Source organism: Geotrypetes seraphini, chromosome 8 (assembly GCF_902459505.1).
Source record: "Geotrypetes seraphini chromosome 8, aGeoSer1.1, whole genome shotgun sequence".
NCBI classification, from domain to species: Eukaryota; Metazoa; Chordata; class Amphibia; order Gymnophiona; family Dermophiidae; genus Geotrypetes; species Geotrypetes seraphini.
Genome location: NC_047091.1, coordinates 132,355,736 through 132,381,107, shown reverse-complemented (window position 1 = coordinate 132,381,107; position 25,372 = coordinate 132,355,736). Strand labels below are relative to the sequence as shown.

At 44.3% G+C, this 25,372-nt stretch overlaps 1 protein-coding gene across 6 annotated transcripts in view; it reads left to right on the top strand.

Annotated features, from left to right (window-relative positions):
* CABIN1 (calcineurin binding protein 1) overlaps positions 1-25,372 on the top strand; it is a 223,083-nt gene that overhangs the window by 144,921 nt on the left and 52,790 nt on the right. For all 6 annotated transcript variants that reach the window (XM_033954800.1, XM_033954802.1, XM_033954803.1 and 3 more), the window contains one exon: positions 15,929-16,025. In XM_033954800.1, coding sequence (XP_033810691.1) covers positions 15,929-16,025 — 97 coding nt within the window. The remainder of the gene's footprint in view (positions 1-15,928; positions 16,026-25,372) is intronic.

Below are 25,372 nucleotides of genomic sequence, written 5' to 3'. Positions count from 1 at the left end.
ATAATTTTATTTTCTGTTTTGTGATTACAATATGTCAGATTTGAAATATGTATCCTTCCAGAGCTGGTATTAGACTACGAACGTGAGCTAGGATTTAACAGAGAGAGAAAAAGTATTTTTGTTTGTTTGTTTGTTTGTTTACACCACAGGACCAATGTGGGTAGGAGAGGGCAAACGGGTGAAGAGGCTATAAAATAAACCCACCAGGATGTTTGGAAAAAATCATCCAATTGGGCAGGAAAATCGAATCGAATCAAATAAATCGATTCAATAGGCTGAATCTAATTGAAATTTTTTTTTCTTTAATCGGGCAGCACTATGCAGTCTTTGTTTTGTGCTCAGTTTAAACATAGAAACATAGAAAGATGATGGCAGAAAAGGGCTATAGCCCATCAAGTCTGCCCACTCTACTGACCCATCCCCTTAGTCTATGCCCTAATAACCCAATTCCTTAACTCAACCTTCGTAGGGATCCGACATAGGCATCCTATTTATTCTTGAAGTCTGGCACGCTGCTTGCCTCGATCACCTGCCCTGGAAGCTTGTTCCAATGATCCACCACTTTCTCCGTGAAGAAATACTTTCTGGAATCGCCATGAAATTTCCCGCCCTTGAATTTGAGCGGATGTCCTCTTGTGGCCGAGGGTCCTTTGAGAAAGAAAATATCATCTTTTACCCCTATACGTCCTGTGATGTACTTAAATGTCTCAATCGTGTTCCCCTCTCCCTACGTTCTTCGAGAGTGTAGAGCTGTAATTTGTTCAGCCTCTCTTCATACGAGAGACCCTTGAGCCCTGCAATCTTCCTGGTGGCCATCTGCTGAACCGATTCAAGGCAGCATCCAGGCTTAGCCTTGCTGACAGTGTAGTGTTCTTGAACCCCCTCCCTCCTGCAGCTCTTGAGTTTGTTCTGACTAGTTTTCAGTTGAGCTATAATTCCTTTTGAGGTTTTCTCTTCTGAGCTCCATTTGCTTTGGAGGGTCTTTTTTGGCTTGGGGTTTTTTTTTCCTGAACCAGTATTTCTGCTATGTTTGTCATGTTTGAGGTACCTTTGGGGGGATTTCTCCTGATCCAGTTTTTACCTGAGTTTTCAGTTGCATTTGGGGACTGCCTTGTTTGGCTCTAACTCCTGTGCAATAAATAAATGTGGTGCAGAGGTACATATCGGAGGTCTCTGAGTTTCCTGACTTGTCCCCCTCCCCCCCATCTCCAGTCCATTGAAACCTCTTTTAGAAGACAGTGTAGTGAGTTTGTGCTGTGTTTATTTTCTGGCATTTTTCTTCCTCTCCCCCCCCCCCCCCCCAAGGTGTCAGTACTCTGCCACTGTGAGAATGTGTTTGTGCCTCTGCTCTCTTTCATGCATGAGAAGATATGTTTTATTTTGTGGCAGTTTAAAACCTCCCAAAGCTCCCTCGCCTTTGGCTGTGGTAAGGTGTATTTTTATCATTGCTTTTTAAACTCTGCAGAAGTAAGCAGTAGTTCTACTGCTTTGTTTAACTTTGCAGTGTTTGACGTCTCTGAGAGCATGCCTGGCTTTTTACGATCTTCAGATTTCCCTCATCTTAGAGGGCATAGCACATGAGGCTGTGTTAAATTGTATATTAGCGTTCTCGTTCTTTGAAATCTCGGAGAGAACGAGAGCCAGAAGGCCTTGAGCATGCGCAGATGCTCAAGGCCCGGCCCAGGCAAGAGGCGGGAGATTTCTTTCAGTGGCACAACCGGCAGATGGGGTAAGGAGCATGTTTGGGAGGAAGGAAGGGCGGATGCCGCTTTCAGCACGGGGGTGCGATGCGGTTCTCGTGGGGGACGTTTGCGGGGGGTGGGGGTGCGATGCCGGTTAGAGCAGGGGGGGAAGGGGTGATGGAGCAGCGCCGGTAGCCTCGGGGGGGAGGGGGAGGAGGAGGTAGAACGAATCAAAGCGAGTTTCCATTCATTCCTATGGGGAAACTCACTTTGATATACGAGTAACTTGATTTACGAGCATGCTTCTGGAATGAATTATGCTCGTAAACCAAGGTTCCACTGTACTTGTAATCAATTGAATGGCTATACCTGTTAGGATCATAAATAGACGACTCTTATATTTATCTAGAGTGGGTTTCACATGTAAAATTGTTCCACAAATTATAGCCTCATATGACATTGGAACATTTGAATCTAGTACTAAATTTATTTGTCCCCAAATTGACTTCCAATATCTATAATAATAAAACCCTAAGCGCGCATGCGCTCTTGAAAATTCGTGATTCCTGGCGCTATGAGGTGTGCTTCTGTGGCAGTGTTCTATTTGACACCTCACGGCGCTTGCAGGGGCTGGAGGCGCGTGCGGTGGCTGCCCACGTCCTCGCCTGCCCGTGCTCTCTCCCTGCCCGCGTCACCTCCCGCTCTCACTCGCCGCCGCTGCTGCTAATCCTCCTCTTCAGAGCAGCCTGCGATCGTGGCCGGCTTTAAAGAACCTCGCAGGCTGCTCTCCAACCTCAGTAGCACGCTCCCTCTGACGCACAGGATCGTGCCAGACGGAACGTGCTACCGAGTTGGAGAGCGGCCTGCTAGGTTCGCTAAAGCCGGCCACTAGAGAATGACACGGGGAAAAAATTTGTCCCCGTCACCACCCTGTCCCCGGCCCACCATCCTCTGCACCGCCCCGTCACCGCCATTCCCTTCACCGCCCCGTCACCGCCACTGCCATCCCTTTCACCGCTCCGTCACCGCCACTGCTACCCCATTCACCACCCCGTCACCGTCACCGCAGCATACATTTATTCTTTCTCTGAGGTCTCCCTTTCCTGCTTTTCTTGAGCAATGCAATTTACCTTTTGTTCCATGTCAGGCAGTGATATATGAATCTCGTTTTGTGGAAGGTTTGCTGACTTAAGGCTTTACCGAAAAGGAGCAAGGTGTGTATTAGAGGGAAGAGAACAGATGACTCGTGGTTCTAATTACCAGGCCCCCTCCTCAATAACATTGCACATGGATATGAAATGATCCTTTTTCCAGTGCAGAAATGAACAAAAGGCTGTTACTGCATGATCTGCATAGTACTGTCCATTTAACAGACTGCAAAAAAATGATTGGGTCCTGATTTTCCTATGGTAATTCAGGATTTTTGCAATTAAATAAAGGATTAAATATCTCCTAAAGGTGGTGGGAAAGCATCAGGGCCAAGCATTTGCAGGTTACCGAAAATGGCTGATTTCCTGGTCTGGGAATGGCACTGCTGTGTGTTCCATTCGAGCCCCCTGTGGGCATGTCATTGCATAGTGAGCATATTTCAATATACTAAGGGTATGATGCACAAAGCTCCATCAATTCCAGTTAAAAATGCTGGGTTGGGAGCGATTTCCTTTTACCAGGCTATGCTCACACAATTAGCATGCTGTTTGTACGGTAAAAGAGGAGAGGGGCTGTGCCTGGTACTTGCTTAGCAGAGCAATCGCTAGGCACAGCTCCTCTTCCTGATCAGCTGATCACAGCTCTTGAGCCGGCAGGGGACGCCGCGAATCAGCAGAGCAATCGCTAGGCACAGCTCCTCACAGCTCTTGAGCCTGCAGGGGATGCCACGAATCAAATGAGGAGCCAGTATATTGGGGGGCGGAGTCAATGCGGCAACGTGCAAGTCGGGTAGAGAGTTGGAGGAGACAGACCACATGGCGGAGACAAACATGGCCGCCGGAAAAAAAAATCAAACACCCGGTCCCGAACCAAAGACACACGGTGAAGACAAGGTAAATAGCGGTACTTAGAAGGGGGTACATTGGCCTGCGGGGACAAATCTTTTCACCGTTTTTGCGGGCGGTGAAAACTTTTGTCCCCGTGTCTGCGGCGATTTGGCTATGGAGTCTCCATAACCCGCAGCCAAACCGCCACCACGCCACGGCTCCCTGTGGGGATCGCTCCCCGTGTCATTCTCTACCGGCCACCACGATCGCAGGCTGCTTTGAAGAGGAGCAGGCCAGAAGACGCGGGGATGGAGGGAGGGTAAGAAGGGGGTCAATACCGGGAGCCAGGGGGAGAGGGAAAGGGGGCTGCTTTGGGGGGAGGGGTGTGCTAGGGGGAGACAGAAGGGGGCTGCTTTGGGGGGGAGGTGTGCTGGGGACAGACAGCTTTGCTCTGGGAGGAGACAGAAGGGGCCATGGAGAGATAGGGAGAAGGAAAGGGGGCTGCTTTGGGGGGAGGTGTGCCGGGGGCAGACAGCTTTGTTCTGGGGGGGAAGACAGAAGGGGCCCTGGAGAGACAGGGAGAAGGAAAGGGGACTGCTTTGGGGGGAGGGGTGTGCTTGGGGCAAACAGCTTTGCTCTAAGAGGGAAGACAGAAGGTGCCATGGAGAGACAGGGAGAGGGAAAGGGGGCTGCTTTGGGGGGGTGTGCTGGGGGGAGACAGAAGGGGCCATGGAAAGATAGGGAGATGGAAACGGGGCTGCTTTGGGGGGAGGTGTGCTGGGGACAGATAGCTTTGCTCTGGGGGGGAAGACAGAAGAGGGCCATGGAGAGACAGGCAGAGGGAAAGGGGACTGCTTTGGGGGGGGAGGTGTGTGCTGGGGGGTAGACAGCTTTGCTCGGGGGGGGGCGGGGAGACAGAAGAATACAGACAGCGGCCAAGGAGAGAGAGATAAAGAAACACAGACAGACAGACACATCTATTCTAGCACCCGTTGATGTAACGGGCTTAAAGACTTTATTTTACATACCCCCCAAAAAATGGACCACGACCAAAGATGACTTCGCTGAATCACTACTTACCAATTCTCTAACAAGCCCATACAACCTACTGTGCGGGGACATCAACATACACCTCGAGCAAACTGACCAACCTGAAATCTCGGATTTCTGGTCATTGCTCTCCCAACTAGGCTTTGACAAACACCCCCCTATCAAAACCCACCAAAGAGGACATCAGTTAGACCTGGTAACTCTATCCTCCAAGGAACAGGCCAATCCCACTTTTTATTGGAAACAAGGCAGCTGGTCAGACTCCCTTTGGTCCGACCACCGCCTATGTACCTTCACCATTGGATGCCAACACAAACCCCCTAAAAGCGGCAAAACAAGAATCATCAAAACCCACACTACCAGAGGAAAGATTGACCCAAAGGAATTCTGGTCCCATTTCGAAATCAACACCAATCCAATAGACGATACGGAACAAATCATGACCTCCTGGATACAAGATAGTACCAACATACTAAACGAGATTGCCCCCACAAAAACCCGCAGAATAAGAACCCAAAACCAAGAGGGCTGGTTCGATCCTGAACTGCTGCTATGCAAGAAGGATCTCAGAAAAGCTGAAAGATTATGGCAAAAATCCGGAACCCTAGAACACAGATTGGCCTGGAGACAAAAATTAAAAAAGTACAAAACCCTCACTAATGGAAAAAAGAAAAAATTTCTACTCCCACAAAATCGGTAATACTAAAACCAATAGCAGTAACCTCTTCAGACTGGTCAACGATCTATACAACATAGAAACTTGCACGAAGAATCCACCTTAACCGCCAACACCCTTGCCGACTTCTTCAACACCAAGATCCAAAAATTAAGAACAACACTACCCGCCAGTCCCAACCCCCTCGAGCTCTTCCCCATCCTCATAGACATGAATTTATCAAACCCAGATCCTGGAGCCAGAGTCGACCTTAGCTGGAAACAATTCGCATTAACCAATTGGCAAACCTTCAATACTTACTACAACAAGTATACACACTCCTATTGCCATTTGGACACATGCCCACCAAATATCATGAAAACTGCCCCCCCCCCCAACTTTAAAGCAAAAATGATGACATGGGTTAATTACCTACTATCCACAGGAAACTTCCCGTCTGAGCAAGGTCATATAATGATTACCCCAATTTTAAAAAACGCGAAAGAACCACCTAACTCCCCATCTAACTATAGACCGATCGCCAGCATCCCCCTATTTACCAAAATAGCGGAAGGGATGGTAAAGGCGGAACTTTCCGCATACCTTGAAAAATTCAACATTCTATGTGACAACCAATCAGGCTTTCGCGCGGACCATAGCACTGAAACCATCATAGCCTCCCTTCTCGACCACCTCCACACGCTCTTTAGTCAGGGCTCAAGTGCCCTGATCATACAACTCGACCTGAGCAGTGCTTTTGACCTGGTCGACCACACCATTCTCCTTGAATGCCTAGCTCACATTGGCATCTCAGACCAGGTCCAACTGGTTTCAGGGGTTCCTACAAAATAGATCATACAAGGTATTCAAGAATAACTCTTTCTCTTACTGCTGGGACAACACCTGTGGGGTCCCGCAGGGCTCCCCCCTATCCCCCATCCTATTCAACATATACCTAGCCTCCCTAGGTAAACTCTTACACAACCTAAATCTCAAATTCTTCATTTATGCAGACGATATCACAATAGCCATCCCACTAACCAACTTTTCACAAGAACTACTCGACCACATTACAAACATTCTCAACCAGATAGAACTCTGGATGCTTTCATTCAGACTGAAATTAAATCCCAACAAATCAAAATTCTTCCTAGCCTCCCCCAAAGATAAAATCAAGGAAACCACAATTCAACTAAAAGGAATGACCTTCCCCCTCGATCCGACCATAAAAATTCTGGGAGTCACGCTGGACAAAAACCTATCTCTAGAAAACCATACCGACCTCATTGTTAGGAAAAGCTTCTCGGTACTTTGGAAACTTCGCACCATAAAAAAATACTTCAATGACACTGCATTCCGCCTACTTGTACAATCCTCCATCCTCAGCATTCTCGACTACTGCAACATCATTTTCCTTAACGCCACAAAGAAAACTACCAGGAGACTAAAAATAATCCAAAATACCGCAGTGCGCCTCATCTTTGGCCTAAAGAAATGGGAACATGTCACCCCTTTCTACCACCAACTACACTGGCTGCCATTTGAATCTAGAGTTCTTTTTAAATTCGCATGCTTCTGCTACAAATCGGTTAACGGCTCTTCTCCAAGTTACATAAATACCCACGTTAACCTTTATTGCAACAACAGGACATCACGCAGAATTCAACTGTTCGCCTTCCCTTCGCTAAAACACTGTCTTCTCAAAAGATTCCTCGATAGAACTTTCGCCTTCCAAGCAGCCAAGTCGAACCCATGGCTAGCCCAGATGATACTCGAGGCCCCCACTTACCTTGCCTTCAGAAAACTACTAAAAACTTACCTATTCAGCAAACATGACCCTTAATAATCCCTTCACCCCACATAACACCTGCTCCACCCCTGCCCCCTTCCTCCTTCAGCAGACCCTCCCTTTTTCATACTCTCTACTTCCCTTGTCTAGTTCGATCAAAGCTGCAATTTCTGTTAAATTGTTGTAAATCTTCCCTTCATTGCAGACTGTTGTAAATTGCTGTAATTTCATTGCTGACTGTTGTAAATTGTTGTAATTTATCGTAAATCTGCTTGTAATTTGTTGGAAATCTGCTTGTCAATGCAGGTCATTTGCTAATTGATGTGAACCGCCTAGAACTCGCTGGGTATGGCGGTATATAAGAATAAAGTTATTATTATTAGTAGTAGTAGTATTAATATAAACGGACAAAAATACAACAGATGATCCAAAGTCCTTATACCAATATGACAATGCCAGCATCTATTAGACTTAGAACTATCTTTTTTATTTAATCGAACTGGGGTCCAGAAAATCCTATGTAACAAAAATAACCATGTTTGTCTCAGATGCTGACGCTGTACATTTCAATCTCCAAGTCCAAATTCGTGGCCAACAAGACACAGAAATATACTGTTTTATCTCGATGCTCCAGATGTCTCTAAGACTATTTTTTGGCTTTTTATTCAAAAATCCAGAAATCAATTTGTACCACTGAGCAGCCTGATGTATTCAGTATGTCTTTATCGAAAGCAAATGATAGTAAAACTAAATGAAAAATTGCTGATGAACATCGAAATTTCCAAGAAAAGTGGGAATCGGAATATTTTTGCTGTTAAGTAAAAGATAAAATAAATTGCTTGATATGTAATAATACTATTATTGTACAAAGTTATATAACATTAAATGGCACTATGACCAGCATAAATCAAAATATGACAATTATGAAGAATTAGTGAGAGAAAAGTTGAAAGAGCTCAAGTTGGGACTGAAAAAACAACAGTTCATGTTTACTAAAGTATCACAAGAAAGTGAAGCAGCGCTGCATGTAAGCTATGCCTTGTCAGAGTTGATAGCTAAACACATGAAACCTTTTACCGAAGGTGATTTAATCAAGGAATGTTTAATTAAAGCTGCAGAAATAGTTTGTCCTGAAAGTGTGAAGGTTTTTCAAACAATCTCTTTGTTTCAAAGTACAGTTGCAGAAAAAATTACTGATTTGGCCGGCGATTTAAGTGATCAAAACAAAATCATCTAGTTTTGAAGCTTTTTCCATTGCATGTGATGAGAGTACAGACATTGGGGGAGTAGCTCAATTAGCTGTGTTTCTTCGTGCTTGTGAAACGAATTTCAACATTTTTGAGAAATTATTGGAACTAGTACCGATGCGTGACACTACAACGGGACAAGATATATTTAATTGTGTTTATGAACAACTGCAAAAATACAATTTACCTCTGTCAAAACTAACTTCTGTAGCTACAGATGGAGCTCCTTCAGTGGCCGGAAAAATCAACAGTTTTGTGGCGTTACTGCAAAAAAAACAAAGTGAAACTTGTGGAAGATCCAAGATTCATCATACGTATTGCATTATACATCAAGAAGTATTATGCACAAAGGTAATAACATGGAAAATGTGTTGAGATTTGTCAAAAAAATTATCAATTTCATAAGATCTCGAGGCTTAAATCAACGACAATTCTCTGCTTTCTTAGTGAATTAGAAAACAAATATTCTGGTGTGTCCTACTTTACTGAGGTACGTTGGCTATCTGGGACTTGATCGCATGTTATTAAAAAAATAGCTGTTAGCCTATCATCTATCCCCATTGTGGCATTTGGCAGTTGATTGACATACAGTACAGCCAGTCTGAAATCTCGTCTTTTCTAAAACAAGACTGCGTATGCTAGGTCAACCGTGTGAGATACTGCAAAACTTCATCGAACAAATCACCTAGTTATTAGCTTCCAATTTATTTCTACTAAAGAAAGGGTCTAAAAATGAGTGGGGGAGCTGGACCATGTAAGAAACCAAAAACGTACCACTTCCATTCGGAAGAGGAGGAGGATTTTTTTTTCACAATGTCATATTCAAAGTGTGTTTGTCTGATATGCCAATCTACCATCGCTATTCCAAAGAAAGGAAATATGGAGTGACACTTTTGGACTGTTTATAAAAAGTACGACACTGACTACCCACCGAAAAGTGAGCTGAGAAAGGTGAGGGAACTGAAATCACAGTTGTCTGGACAACAGTTATTTTTCTCACAGCTAACCTCAAAAACGAAGGTAGCCACCAAAGCATCGTTCAGGGTGAGTCATGCCATCATTAAACACAAGAAATCCTTCCAAGATGGAAAGATGATAAAAGAGGCATTCGTTGAAGTAGCTGACTTAAAAACAAACCGGAGATATTATCTTCAGTCAAAGCTCTCCAGCTATCAAGAAGCACAGTTACACAGAGTTAGTGAAATAATGGCCGAGGATTTGATGCAGCAGCTTTGGAAGGACATCGTGGACTGTGAGTATTTCTCACTTAAATTGGATGAGTCGACAGACTTAAGCGACACAGCACAGTTGTGCATTTTTATTTGGATGGTGTTTACAGATATGACTGCAAAAGAGGAGCTATTAACAATACTACCCATGAAGGGGCACACGCGAGGAGAAGACATTTTTCAGTGTTTCAAAAACTTTATGGAGCAAACCCAGCTCCCAGTGTGCAAATTGGTGTCAGTCACCACGGACGGTGCTCACGTAATGGTTGATTCCTCGAATGGATTTATTGCCAGGTGCAGGGAGGATGAGGCTTTCCCAGACTTCCTTAATTACCATTGTATAATACATCAACAAGCATTATGCGCAAAAATGCTAAATATGAAGGAGATAATGGATGTGATAATGAAGATCGCCTGTTCTATTTGAGCCAGATCTCTTCAAAGACATCTGTTCTGTGCGCATCTAGAGGAAGCTGACTGCGACCATTCTGAATTGTTACTACACACTGATGTGAGATGGCTCGGTAGGGGGAAATTCCTGCAGAGATTTCGAGTGCTATGTTCGGAGATAAAGGAGTTTCTCCTTGTCATTAAATATGCAGAATACAACTAACTAAATGACGACCAGTGGCTGCTAGACTTGGCATTTTTAACCGATCTGACCAACATGTTGAATGAGCTCAGTGTAGAGCTGCAAGGAAAAGACAAAACCGTGGTTAAATTGATCAGCTCAGTTAATGCTTTCAAACCAAAGATGCAACGATATGTCTTCAAAGCTGCAGCGCCATGATTTGGGAAACTTTCAAAACCTGGCGTCAGAGCTGGAGACGCAGCAAAAGGCTTGTACACAACTCAACAGTGACTGAGATTGACAGTCAGAGTTTGACAGACGCTTTCAAGACTGCTTCACTCAAGCCAGTTGCTACATTTATGTGCTACCCATTTTGGGAAGATATTGAGGTTGATTTATTGGCATCAAAAAGTGCAACACTGTTTCATCTGAACTCATCTGGAGTGGAGGAGGAGATTTTCATACTACAGGCTGACATTGAGCTAAAGTCCAGGGCTCATGGACAGTTCTGGAACTTACTCCCTGAGGAAAAGTACCCAAACATGAGGAAATGTGCTACCTTCTTGACTGCATTATTCAGCTCAACTTATTTATGCGTCTGCCTTTTCCTTCATGAAGATTATTAAGTCCAAATACTGTTCCACCATGACTTCTGATCATTTGGAAGTCTGTTTGAGACTAGCTACAAGCAACTACTGTCCGGACTATGCAACTCTGGCTGATTCCATTCAGTTCAAGAGGTCATCGTGCCATACACTTCATCGTGCCATGCAAGTCTGGCTGATTCCATTCAGTTCAAGAGGTCATCGTGCCATACACTTCATCGTGCCATGCAAGTCTGGCTGATTCCATTCAGTTCAATAGGTCATCGTGCCATACACTTCATCGTGCCATGCAAGTCTGGCTGATTCCATTCAGTTCAAGAGGTCATCGTGCCATACACTTCATCGTGCCATGCAAGTCTGGCTGATTCCATTCAGTTCAAGACGTCATTTTGCCATACATGTTCATGCTGTTATTCAAGGTAAACAATATATATTTTAAAAATAAAGTACACTCAGTATATATATAAATATATGTTTAGCATTTTTATTGTTGGTAGATCATTTTGACTTGGTCATTTTAAAAGTAGCTCACAAGCCAAAAAAGTGTGGGCACCCCTGACTTAAATGATTTAAATTTAAAACTGCAAGGTAAAGATCAGATCATTACAAGCATGTATGATCAAGTTAAAGCATTCCAATGTAAGCTAGTTCTTTGAGAAAAGCAGTTGAAAAATGATTTAACGCACTTTCCGACATTCAACATAAATCAAGTTTAGGTGAAATTGTATTATATCAAAAATACATAGAAAAAATTTTAAGCCTTAGAACTGAGTTTGAAACAAGATTTGCAAATTTTAAATATTTGAAAGACAAGTTTTCTTTGATTTTCTCAATAAATATAGAATCGGTACCTAATCATATGCAAACAGAAGTAATTGAGATCCAGTGCAATTCAGATTTGAAGACAAAATACAATGAAGTTGGCTTGAATTTTACAAATATTTGTCAGCCAGGTTTGAAAATACTTAAAACTTTGCATATGAAATTATTTCCATGTTTGGAAGTACTTATTGGTGCAAGCAGTTATTTACACTTATGAAAGAAAATAAGTCTCCTATTAGATCCAGAATTACCAACGTTCACCTTGGGTCAGTTTTAAAAGTAATTACTGCAGACAAGATTTCCCCCAAAATAGGAAAAAAATAGTAGCAGAGTAGAGAAGCCAAGTGTCAGGAAAAAAAATTAATTTTATCATTGCTCTTGTTCTTTTTTTATACTGTACTTTTCAAAATAAACCTGTTTCTATGAAAAATTATGTTTTTGCTTTTTTGCGGCCCACATAAACTTAAACCTTGTTTATTTGGCCCGTGTCAGCCTTTGAATTTGACATGCTTGCTCTAAAGTATATATATTGAGATCTTTAAGTCTGTCCCCATACGCCTTATGACGAAGACCATTCTGTGGGGCATATGAGAAAGGGGTTGAAGTACTAGGCTTAGTCCCCTCTGGTCCTTCCAAAGGGTTAGAGTCGCAATCAGCTTCTAGAGCTTACTGAGAGCAATGCAGTGTCATAGGCAAAACACAGGCACACAGTTGCCTCTGAACCTAGAAGGAGACAGGATGTGCTCTTGTAGAGGTCCTCTGGAGATCCAGTGTAGGGATTTGACTCTTGAGTTTAATGTTTGAAGCATATCTGAAGTTTAAAGAAGCTTCAGTGTCTGAAGTTTCACAGGGACGGTTTCCCTCCGCAAGGTTTGATTCCACTGCAGAGGGATGATCTGCAGGAGCTGGAGGTCTGATCTGAAAAAAGATTGGAATAACAGCAAGTCAAACTCGATACCTTTGCTCTCCCAAAATGACTTTTCTAGCTAGGAGGAGTCCAAGCCAAAGGCAGGCGGCCATAGCCAGGAGAGGACTCAACCCTGTGTAGGCTTTTTAAGCCGTCAGACTTAATGGAGGTCCTCACGGTTTCACTGCCAGGAATTAAATTTGTATCCCACACAGAAGTCCACAGCTCAAACTTCTCTACCGAACCCAGTCCACTTATTTTCCTTCCCATCCTGAGATCACCATGAAGCTGATGGAGCATTGAAATGCGCCAGAGGGCCCTTTTAAGGGGTGCCGGGCTATGTCAAGATTGTATCCAATGGCTTCAGATTTTCAGCAGCTATGTACACAGCCTAAGGTGGATTCATTGGTAGCGCAGGTTACTAAGGGCTAGATGCAGTAAGCACAGTTGCTAAGACCATGTGAGTTGCTGTTGGTTGATTGTGGAACAGCGATCAATCCTCCAACAAGTTTGCATACAAATGATTTGCACAGAGGTTCATCATAATCCTGTTGGACCAGTCACTCTGAGAGCGACTTTGACACATGCGCAGAGCTGGTTTGGGGGAGCCCAAACAGCTGAGTGGCAGAGGACGTCCCAAAGCAGCCTCCTGCCATTTAGCTGTTGGGGCTTTTTTATTATTTTTTTTAATGGCACAGATGTTCGTGTGTTACACTTGTACAATATGTGCCCCATTAAAAAAATGCCAGCCCTCCATGATGACCTCCCCCAATGATCCCCCACGGAACCAGAATGGAGGCAGAAGGGATGCTCACTCCCTCCTGCTGCTGTGACACCCCCACCCCCGCACAGGCCACCCCGATTCAATCCCTTCCCTCCCCTGCTTCCCTTCCTAAAAAGGCACAGCCTTAGAGCACAAAAGTTATTCGGAGACAGTTATTTCTACCCTCCTATGAGCCAAAAAGCTGGTAACTGTCATGGCTTATGCTAAGCATAGAAGACATTTAAGTACTGGTGTGTGGTGCAGATGATTGAGCCTCTTGAGACTCCATTATCAACAGTTCTTACATTTCTGCAGGACTTACTGCAGAAGGGCCTTTTGATTGGTTCACTCATCTCTTGTTCTTTCAACAACGAGGAAAAAAGGGATCCCTAGCATCTCATTCTGATATAGCTAGATTCCTGAAGAGAGCATTGCGTTTGAATCCTCCATTGTGATGACCATTTCCATCATGGAGTCTTAACATTGTCTTAGAGGCCCTCAGTGGGTCTCTGTACGAACTCTTGCAGGAGGCATTTCTAACGGATCTCACTGTGAAGACAGTTTTTCTGTTAGCTATCACCTCTACATGGAGGGTGTGAGAGTTTCAGGCTCTCATATGTAGGGAGCCATCCCTCAGGTTTATGGAAGCAGGTGTTTCTGTTTACACCATACCTTCTTTTCTGCCAAAAGTGGTGCCAGCATTCCATATCAGTCAGGAAATCTGGCTGCCAGTGTCAGTTACAGGTCAGAAAAAGAAGGATGTGAGTTTGACGTTGCTGAATGTCAGGAGAGTTCTCTGTTACTTTGAGGTGACTAATTCCTTTCATCTCTCCAACCATCTCTTTGTATTGACTAGCTGTAGTTGCCTGGAAAAGATGGATTTGCATGGCTATTTGTTTCTGTGTACATTGGATGTGGTAAACAGTCACCAATTTCTTTGAAGGCACATTCCACAAGAAGTGTGACTTCATTGTGGGCAGAATCCCATGCTGTATCACTCGAAAAGATTCATAGGGCAGCTGCATGGTCCACACTCTATACTTTTATAAAGTTTTACAGAGTGGACATGGTGGCACAGAAGAACACAGCTTTTGGGTCCTCAGTGCTTCAGACAGGCTCATCTGCCTCGCCCTAGATTCAAGGGACTGTTTTGATACGTCCCTATGGTCCAGACTACTGTATCCTTTGCACTGGAAGAGAAGATTAGGTTCTTACCTTGATAATCTTCTTTCCAGTAAACGAGTACAGTAGTCTGAATGACCCGCCGTCTCAGTTATATGGTGGCGTTCCAGATGCTTGTCTTTGGGCAACCAAGAAGTAAGAAAATGCTCATAGGATAGCTCATATGATAGCTCTCTATTAAAACTTATAAGAAGCAAGAAGTTAATGCTAATTGCACTCAGGTAGGTGGGTTGTTAGCATCCACCTTGTTTATGATATATTTCCATTTGATTATTTACTTATTTTGAATGGAGAGCAGAACAAAATTGACTTTGTCGGGGAGTTCCCTGTGTCCTCTTTGTTATTTCTCCTATTTAGAAGTTATCCATGGCTTTGGTACAAATTGAGGAAGAAGGGCACTGCCCAGTGCACAAGGAAGTGGAGCAGAGGAAATTGTTTGATGCCTTCTGCAAGTATCCACAAGTATGGGGATAAAACCTGTGGTCCAGACTATTGTACCCGTTTACTGGAAAGAAAATTATCAAGGTTAGAACCTAATATTCCCTTTTTGTTTTTATAGAGGATGTTGGTATTACCATAAGGATTATGTTTTTAGTGTTGGGATTCTTGTTGGAACTCTGTTTTTTTATGTAGTGGTGTGGATTTTGTTGATACTGTTTTTATATAAATTTAGTTTTTCATTTACCTTGTACCTAGTAAGCTTCCTTGAAACAGAATTCTAATACGAATGCCCATTTAAATTTTAAACCCAAAGAAAATTCACTGGCTTGAAAACAATAACAAATAAAATCCATTTCCATTACTTTTCTCTTTCAAGAAAAACAAATGCTGTTTTCCTCTAATCTTTCTCATATCCAATGACCTTGTTCCCAGAGCAATGCTTTGAAGGAAAGTGAAGCTGAAAACCTGTATTGGTGTTCTGCCAAGAATAGCTGATGGCTTCATTCTCTTGCTGCAACTGTCAGCTCTTATTGCTCTGTGTGTGTTGGAAAACATGGTCCCAAATAAATATCCAGTCTGAACCTCAGCATGTATTTTCAACCCCACTTAAAACCTGGTGCTAGTTTCTTACTAGTAACATAGTGACACAGTAAATAACGGCAGATAAAGACCTATGTAGTCCAGCCAGTCTGCCCAAGTTGTACTTGCTACTCTGTGCAGATTATTCTCTTCTATGCCTGTTTAAAATTTGTTTTGCTTCCATTCCATCCGTTTTCTATATAGGAATCTTCTGTGTTTGTCCTATGCCTTTTAAAAAAAGTCTTTTCACATACATCTTTTTAAGGATATATGTTGGTAGAGAGCTATTTCAAGCATTTGTTCAAAAATATTTCAGTAGGATCACATTTCTAGGGTAAAACTGTATGAAGAGAGTGAGAGTCTGTAAGATGAACCTAAGCCAGATCCCTTGTCTGACTTGCTTTCCCTTCTCTTCCTGTTTCTGATATAGGAAGTACTTGAGAGATGCTGATCGACAGATTCTTGCTCAAAGAGCCTTCATTCTCACAGTGAAGGTGTTGGAAGACACCCTGAGCGAGTTGACAGGGGTAAGTGAGGATATGCAAAACCCATCTTAAGCATAAAATATTACATTTTCATATCATCATACCTGTACAGTGCTGTCTTAAAAAAAAACTGTTGTGCCAAACAGAGCCATCCTTTTATGAACAACACGCTCATAGTGGCATTTTGTATTGCACCACCATATCTTCACTGTGCTATCTGTAATTTTGCAGTACCACTGTAGCCTGCTCTGAAATCTGAAAAGATCTATTGTGTTGCATTGCTATGCTCTTTCTGTACTATCAAGTACAAGTACATCTTATTAAACACTGAGTAGCTCCACTGTGTTTCAACCTAACTTTTAGTCCAGGAGGAAACTGAGTATTTGGGGGTGAGGGAGGAAGGAAGTAGCATCTCTTTTATGTTGCGTCCTGAAATGAGAGGCAGTATGTTTTAGCACAGCTGAATGCTGCTTTTATTCGTTATTAGAATATTGTTTGAGCCTGCTTTTATCTAAGGCTCCCTTATTAGAAATATTTTGAGTAGGGAAGAAAAAACATTGTGCGATAGAATAAATGGGACAGGAAAAAATCGAAATTCCTTATCCTCCTCACTAGACCAGTCTAGAACCTGTGGTTGTGTCTGTTGACCAGCAGATGGAGACAGAGAAATAAAAAATAATAATTTGGCGTTTGCCCTATAAGCACTGTGCAGCATGAGCTCATCAATATTTCTCTATTTTCAGTGAATGGATGACAGGTTAACCATACAGCTTCTAAACTGGTTGAGCTCAGAGTACCTGTTAAAGTTTAGGCTTCATAAGTTTGATTTAAGTCTACATAATAACTGAAGCTCAGATATAGCTCAGAGGTCACTGAGCTCCCTCCCCCCTTCTCTTCTGCACTCTTCAATACCTTCTATGGGGACAGAACACCTACAAGTAACAAAAAAAGAGCTGCCTTTTGAGTTCCATTTTCACATAAGAGGTGTATTGGAGCTGGAGTAGGAGTAAGCCTCCCAGCTACCCCTCCCACCAATTGCAGCTCTTCTAGCAAACCAGCTCTGTTTCATGTAGGTGGTAAGTCTCAACTTACTTGCATGCTGGGAGTGAGGGACCAGATTATTCAGGCTTGACTGGTCCTTTGGAATCTTGATTCTAATCAAGTTTCAAGTTTATTATAATACAGTGGTACCTTGGTTTACGAGCATAATTCGTTCCAGAAGCATGCTTTTAAACCAAAACACTTGTATATCAAAGCAACTTTTCCCATAAGAGTTAGTGTAAACTTGAACAATTCGTTCCACATCCCCCAAAACTTAATTACCATTAGGGACGCCTCCACCACTGCCTCTGCCATCCACACGGCTCCTCCAATTCTCCTCCTCTGCTGCTGTTCGCTGCCTTTCACTGTGAGTGGTGCGCGCTAAGCAAATGTCGCCACTGCCGCCACAGAGCCCGACTGGACACTGTTGGCTCTGCCACTCCCGGACGCTGCACCCCACCCCCGGATGCCACTACCCCCCTCTGCTTGGACTCTCAAGTGCTGGCTCACTCCTGCCGGATGCACCCTGACTCCCATGCTCCACCCGAGGCCACCGACGCTGTTATCACCTCTTCCCCCCCCCGACTGGTCCTGTCCTTACTCCTGCACCGCTGGTGATAAAAGTGCCTGCCGCCGGTCTGCTGCTGAGCCTTGAGCATCTGCGCATGCTCAGGCCTTCTGATCTCACCCTCTCTGAGATTCTCATGAGAATCTGTTAGCATGCCAGCTCCGCTACATGGGGCTTCACGTCCCAAGCAGGCCTCTCTGCCGTACAACATGCCGTCTCCTAGCATCAGTGACCGGAGCAGAACTTGGAGGACTGGAAGTCATTTTCCATGTCTTTAATATTTCAAGGCTCCCCGGCATCCTTTTAGAAACAGGAGTTCAGGAAATGGGGGCGGCTGTGGATCATGGTGATGATCTCTCAGTATGCCATCTCTTCAAATTGGCTTCTGTTTCACATGTCATTTCTGACACCCTCTGTGCATTGAAGCAGGATTCCCCGCAGCCCTCCACCTTTAAGTGTCCCATTATAAGCGGCACTAATACACAGACTTCCTTTTTTTTCCATCTCATCCAGACATTGCTGCCTCAGTCACTGACCAATGGGAGTTACCTGAAGGCTCTCTGAAGGTGGCAAAAAGCTATGTCTCAGCTTTATCCTATGGCTCTGAACTTCCAGCAGCTGTTCTCACAGTCGAAATTGGATTCTGCGGTAGCACAAGTGACTAAGTGCACCTCCCTTCCTAGTGCACTTCCTGAAGGTAGATGTGGTCCTTAAAAGACAGTTTGAAGCGCTGGCTTTGGGTATCAAAGCGGCATTAGCTGCCGCCTCCTTGGCCAGTCATACCAGATTGCGGAGTAGTCCTTCGTAGCTGCGAAACACCTATCCCAACATGATTATGGAAGGAGTGGAGTATATGACCGATGCTCTCTTTGATGTCATTTGATGTCATTGATGTCATTAGAGTCATAAGCAAGGTTTCGGCTAACTCCGTTTCTGTCTACCGACTGTCTAAATCAGACAGTGGGCGGCAATTCAGCTTCCAAGGCCACTCTCTGCAGATTACATTTCAGGGGGGAAGATACTTTTTGGCAAAGGTTTATCTGACTTTATGGCCAGCGTGGCCATATCTTTCCCAGACAGCAGGGGTCGTCTTTTTGAGAGGCATACCTCTCAATCAACTCATGGGTGACCTTATTTATTTATTTATTTATTTATTCATTCAATTTTCTATACCGTTCTCCCAGGGGAACTCAGAATGGTTTACATGAATTTATTCAGGTACTCAAGCATTTATTCAGGTACTCAAGCATTTTTCCCGGTGGGCTCACAATCTATCTAATGTACCTGGAACAATGGAGGGATTAAGTGACTTTCCCAGGGTAACAAGGAGAAGTGTGGGTTTGAACCCACAACCTGAGGGTGCTGAGGCTGTAGCTTTAATTACTATGCCACATTCTCACCTTGGTAGGCACCTGTCACTCTCATGAGAGGTGCCTGCCTGAGCGGTTGGAGAGCCCACTGCTGCGGTTGCCCTCTTCAGGGCAAATGGACTTGGTCGGATAGCAAGTGATCAATAAACCACCTGAAATTGAGCACTGTTCATTTGGCACTAAAGGAGTTGTAATCTTTCCTGACAGGAAAGGGTATTTTCAGACAATGCCACTGTAGTAGCTTATGTAAGGAGGCACCAGAGGCGCTCCCCTACACCTGGAGGTATAGATGTTGTTCCAGTGGGCGGAGGTTCACTTACAAGTCCTCTCAGCTGCCCTTGTGACATGAGTAGAGAATGTCCAGGCCAATTTTTTCCGCAGGCTGACTCTGGATCTGGGGGAGTAGTCTCTGTCCCAGAGAGCATTTGCCCTCATTGTGCAGCATTGGGGAAAACTGGAATTGGATCTTATAATCACAGACAAGAACACCAAGGCAGATTGCTTCTACAGTTGAAGAGCTGAGCCGGGAAGCGCAGGGCTGGACACCCTCGTTCAGCTCTGGCCCACCGAGTTACTATTCTGTGTTTTCCACTATGGATCATGATGGGCCAGATCATCCACAGAGTTGCGAGCCACCAGAGATTGGTGTTCCTGGTAGCTCCAGACTGGCGCCCCTGGCCTTGGTATGCAGATCTGATGTATCTCCAAAGGAGCAGGTATCTTAAACTGCCAGTTCACCTGGGGCTTCTCAGTCAGGGCCCAGTTCCCATGGAAAATCTAGAGTGCTTTGGTCTTACGGCATGGCTCTTGAGCGCATGGCCCTAACTCATAAGGGTTACTTGGAGGTTGTTGTTACAACTCTACTTAGAGTAAAGAAGCCTTCAACATTTGCGGCTTATGTGAAGATCTGGACGGTTTTCCAATTATGATGTGCTAAGGAGCAGGTGGAGCCTGAGAGGACTCACATCCTGATGATTCTATCATTCCTGCAAGCGGGACTAGAAAAGAGCCTAGCGGTTTTGTTTCTCAAGGTACAAGTAGTCGGCCTCTCGGCTTTAGGGCTCGGAGGAGGTATGCAGTCCATTAGCGTCTCACCCAGATGTCACTCAGTTTTTGAGGGGGCACTCAGATTGTGTCCTCCCCTGCGTAGGCTGTTTCCATATTGGGACTTTAATATTGTTCTGAAGGGTCTCTTTCGGGCTCCGTATGAGCCCTTGCCAGACACCTCCCTCTTGGATCTTACGGTCAAGACTGTGTTTTTGGTTGCCATAGTCTCAGCAAGGCGGATCTCTGAATTACAGGCTCTTTCCTGTAAAGGACCGTTCCTCAGGTTTTCGGAGTCTGAATCTTTGTAGATCCTTCGTGTCTGCCGAAGATGGTTTCTGCCTTCTACATCAATCAGAAAATTTGCCTTCCCACGTTTCATCCCATCATCTCAGTGAAACAGGATAGGATTTTACGGAGGCTGGATGTGCACAGAGTCCTCCTCCACTACCTGGAGAGGACTAATGATTCTCGTCTCTCTGACCACCTTTTTGTATTGACCAGTCAGTTGAGACAGGGCAAACCAGCTTCCAAGGCTTCAATTGCTAGATGAATTCATATAGCAATTTCTTCTTCCTACAAGCAGCCTCCTGTCTCTATCACAGCTCATTCAACTAGAAGCGTGGCTGCTTCTTGGGCAGAGTCCCGGGCTGTTTCTCTTGATGAAATCTGTAGAGCAGCCACCTGATCTACTCTCCATACCTTTATGAGGTTCTACAGAATGGATGTGACGGCTTGAGAAGATGCCACTTTTGTGTCCTCAGTACCGCAGGCAGGCTCATCTATAGCTTTGGTACATCAGCTAACATATAGAATCCTATGTCTTTGCAACAGAATAGAAGATTAGGTTCTTACCTCATTAATCTTTTTCTGTTAGGAGTCATTGGATTCTGTACAACCCACCCTAGACTTTTGCCAAGTTTATTCAAATCTTTCTGTCCTGCACCAAGGATGAACCTTCTGAACAGCTTACAATCTAAATTCTAATGGAAAAATGAGGAGAATTTGTGACACAATATATCACGTGTGACATGAAAATGTAGTTAAGGGGGAAAACTACAAATTATAGGAACATGAGGGCTCCTATTCCCTTTCACCTTTGGGGGTATTTTATGGCTGCTACTAATTGCACATAGCAGACTGATTTTAGATAGTGCTGGAGAGGAACCTGCTGTCTTGGTACATGTGGGTACCAATGACATAGGGAAATGTGGTAGCGAGGTTCTGGAAGTCAAATTTAAGCTCTTAGGTAGGAAGTTAAAATCAAGAACCCCTAGGGTAGCATTTTCAGAAATGCTCCCTGTTCCACATGCAGGACCCAAGAGACAGGCAGAGCTCCCGAGTCTCAATGCGTGGATGAGGCAGTGGTGTAGGGAGGAGGGTTTTAGATTTGTTAGGAACTGGGCAACATACTGGGGGAAGGGGGAGCCTATTCCACAAAGATGGGCTCCGCCTTAATCAGGGTGGAACCAGACTGCTGGCGTCAACATTTAAAAAGGAGAATAGGGCAGCTTTTAAACTAGAAACTGAGGGAAGGCTGACAGTTGCTCAATAGAGCAAGGTTCGCACAAGGTATCTAAAAGATATCATCATAAAAGGAAAGACAGAGCATCCCAACAGTGAGATTTCATTACAGGCTACAGTAGACCAGATTTCCTTAACCATTTATTTGGCATTGTTGCTCAGAAGCAACATGTATTTCTATGGCTCTTATGGAACATATGAATTGCCGCTGCTGGGTCAGACCAGTGGTCCATTGTGCCCAGCAATCTGCTCATGCTGCGGCCCCCCAGGTCAAAGACCAGTGCTCTAAATGAGTCCGCCTCACCAGCGTACGTTCCAGTTTAGCAGGAACTTGTCCAACTTTGTCTTGAATCCCTGGAGGGTGTTTTCCCCTATAACAGACTCCGGAAGAGCGTTCCAGTTTTCTACCACTCTCCAAATGCCTGTTACTTGGCACTGTTGCTCTCATTCAACATCAAGTTATGTAAAGCAACCGTTTTCACCATCTGCCAATTAAAGGGTTAAATACAGAGCAGGCTGATTTTAAAGATTGCAAATTATCCATGTCAATACTGAGCAAATTGTAAATAGATAATGATACGCATTGTTTGAAATATCTGTATGCAAATGTCCAGAAGCCTAAGAAAACAAGTTGGAGAGTTAGGAATATATTGTACTAAATGAAAAGATAGATTATAATAGGCATCACTGAGACCTGGGTGAAGGAAGATGATCAATGGACACTGTCATACTGGGTACAAGCATAATCATAGTGATAAGATAGATTAAATCCAGTGGAGGCGTAGCATTATATGTTAAGGAGTGCCTTGAAAATCAAGTGTCACATTTAATGATGGAATGTTCTTCTTTCATAGATCTAATAAGAACAGCGATTATGTTCTCTACTACATCTGTGAATCCACAGTGTAGTTTACCTTATATTTGCTCTTGCAATCTTTATTATGTGGGGCAAAACTCCCATTTGATAGAGCACCGACACTTTGTGGCAGCAGGTAAACAAATGGAGCTTCTTGTTGAACATTGTTTATCACAACATCATGAGTTTTCTTCATTTCAATGCCCAGTATTAGAGCAGCTTTAAACGGGCATTCGAAGAGGTAATATTCATCGCAGATTAAGACAGAGGGAGCAGCGATGGATTTTTGTTTTGGATTCAGTAATGCCTGCCGGTTTAAATCACTCCATTGAATGGAAAGCAGGGCAGGCAGGAGAAAGTCGGGAGGCAGGCGAGCATGAGAAGGAGCAGAATCGGGAGCAGAGAGAGAGAGGAGTAAGAGAGAAAAGAACAAGGCAGGCAAGAGTGAGGGGCATGATAACTTCTCTGATCTCTTTGTGATCTAATCTTCAATTTATATACCGAATCCTTTCCCGAAGGGACTCGATTCAGTTTACAATTAATTAAAAAATAAGATAACATCTAGTAAATCGAATGGAAAGAATATTAGATAGATATTTAAATAGTTGGAGGAACTGGTCTGAATAACTATTGCATAAACAACCAAGTTTTTAGATCTTTCTGAAATTGCTGTAACTGACCTAACAGTCTTAAAGAGTCTGGCAGTTTATTCCAGATTTCCACCAATTTAAATGACAAAGTTTTGCTAAGTTTCCCGGAACATTTAAGTCCTCTAGAAGATGGAAATGATAATTTATAAATTGTTGTAATCCTTTAATGACAGGTAGTGCTGCCCAATTCGCAATTCGAATCGATTCACCGATTCACTTTGAGTGAATCGAATCAATTCATTAAAAAAAAAAAAAAATTTTGGCCTCCCGATTCGGTGACCAACCCTCCTCCAGCCTTCAGGAGCAACAGCACTGCCTTTTGCTGGAATACACACCTGGAATACACACCTGGAATACTGCGTTCAGTATTGGTCACCGTACCTCAAGAAGGACATGGCAGTACTTGAGAGAGTCCAGAGGAGAGCAACGAAACTGGTAAGAGGACTGGAACACTGCCCATACGCCGAGAGGTTGGATAGGCTGGGGCTCTTCTCTCTGGAAAAAAGGAGGCTCAGGGGAGATATGATAGAGACCTTCAAGATCATGAGGGGCATAGAGAGGGCATAGAGATTCTTCAGACTGAAGGGGACAACAGGTACGAGGGGGCATTCGGAGAAACTGAAGGGAGATAGGTTCAAAACAAATGCAAGGAAGTTTTTTTTCACCCAAAGGGTCGTGGACACTTGGAATGCGCTACCGGAGGAAGTGATCAGGCAGAGTACGGTACAAGGATTCAAACAGGGATTGGACGGATTCCTGAGGGATAAAGGGATCGTGGGATACTGAGAGAGGTGCTGGGATGTAACACAAGTATAGAAAGCTAACCAGGTAATAAGTATAGAAACCCAACCAGGTCGTGCATGTGCAAGACCAGAGGGTTAGGACTTCAATGGGAAGATAGGACTTTAAATGGGAAACCAAGGTGGCGAGGGGGCCCCTTCTGGTGATTCAGACAGGTCGTGACCTGTTTGGGCCGCCGCGGGAGCGGACTGCTGGGCAGGATGGACCTATGGTCTGACCTGGCGGAGGCACTGCTTATGTTCTTATGAAGGCAGGAGGAGGGTTGGTCACCGAGAGGGAGGGCCTGGAGCTGATAGTGGATCTCCGGTTTTACCTTAACCTCTAATCCTAGTTGAAGTCACACAGAGGTGGAGCGCTGCATTGCGGGCACAGATTCACCTTAGTGTAACAGGACAGAGGGGAGCCAGGAACTAGCTCCGGAGAATCAGAACCTGGGATCCCCTCAGGAAACCAGTAACGGATTCCCCCCGAACTGGGCAGCACAGAAATTCCTTTCCCTGGCCCTGCTAGAGCGCTACTCCTTCCATCTTGCAGCCTGGCTCCCATCTTCTGCTATTGCACTTGCTCGGTTACTTCTTCATTTTGCACCCGGAGCTACCCGCAGCAGCCTCAGCATTCTATTATTAAAAAGACTCGGTAAACTTCACCCTCTGCTACGGCCGGCCAATAGGGAGGGAGAGGGAGGCGGGGCGAAGCGACAGGAGAATCCTCCAGAGAGGTGACACGGTCTGTTGCTTACGATTGAAACCTCGAGTAATTGGTGGAGGGGAGGACTCAGCTGGCTCGGGATAGGCATGCGGGATTAAGGATGATCTTTGTGGGTGGTCTGGGTTTCTTTTTAGTTTTCTGGTCTAGCAATGTTTGCCATGTTTTGGTTTGTTTTTTTTTTTGGGGGGGGTTCAAGTAATCTATTGTTTTTGGACCTGTGTTTCTAGCTGTTTCAATAGGAAATAATTTCTTAGTCTGCCCCTTATTCTTTTTCTTTTTTAAGTATTTAAAGTGGCTTAAAACCATACCTTTATTTTTTGAGGGGCCTTGAGCCCACAGTAGGTGGACACAAAAATTGGGCTTTGGCTTCTTCCCTGATCTCTATACCCTCCTAGCCCACCCTCCCCCCCAGCTCAAGCCAGCTGAAGAGGTTCTCCTCCTGGGGGCCAACAGCCAGAGGCGCCCCAAAACTAGCAGTTGGCAAGCACTTTACATGGGCTGTCGCCATAACTCTCTTCCTCTCTACCACACACACCTGTATAGTCAGTTTTATGCATGCGTGAAAGAGTCAAGCATGCTTGGGAGGGGGTGGTGCATGATGGTCCTTGAAAAATACATACCTTGCCACCAACCATGAGATATTGAGAAGGCACCAAAGTAGCACTTCTGCTGGCAAAGCAGGAGCATTAGCACCAGTGCCAAACAAAATTTTTTTTTTGGGGGGGAAGCAACAGCATTGTTTTGCATACTACATAAGAATACTAGGCAGCACACACATCAGGTTCACTATTACCCCTCTCAACCACAGCATTGTAAACTTTTAGTGA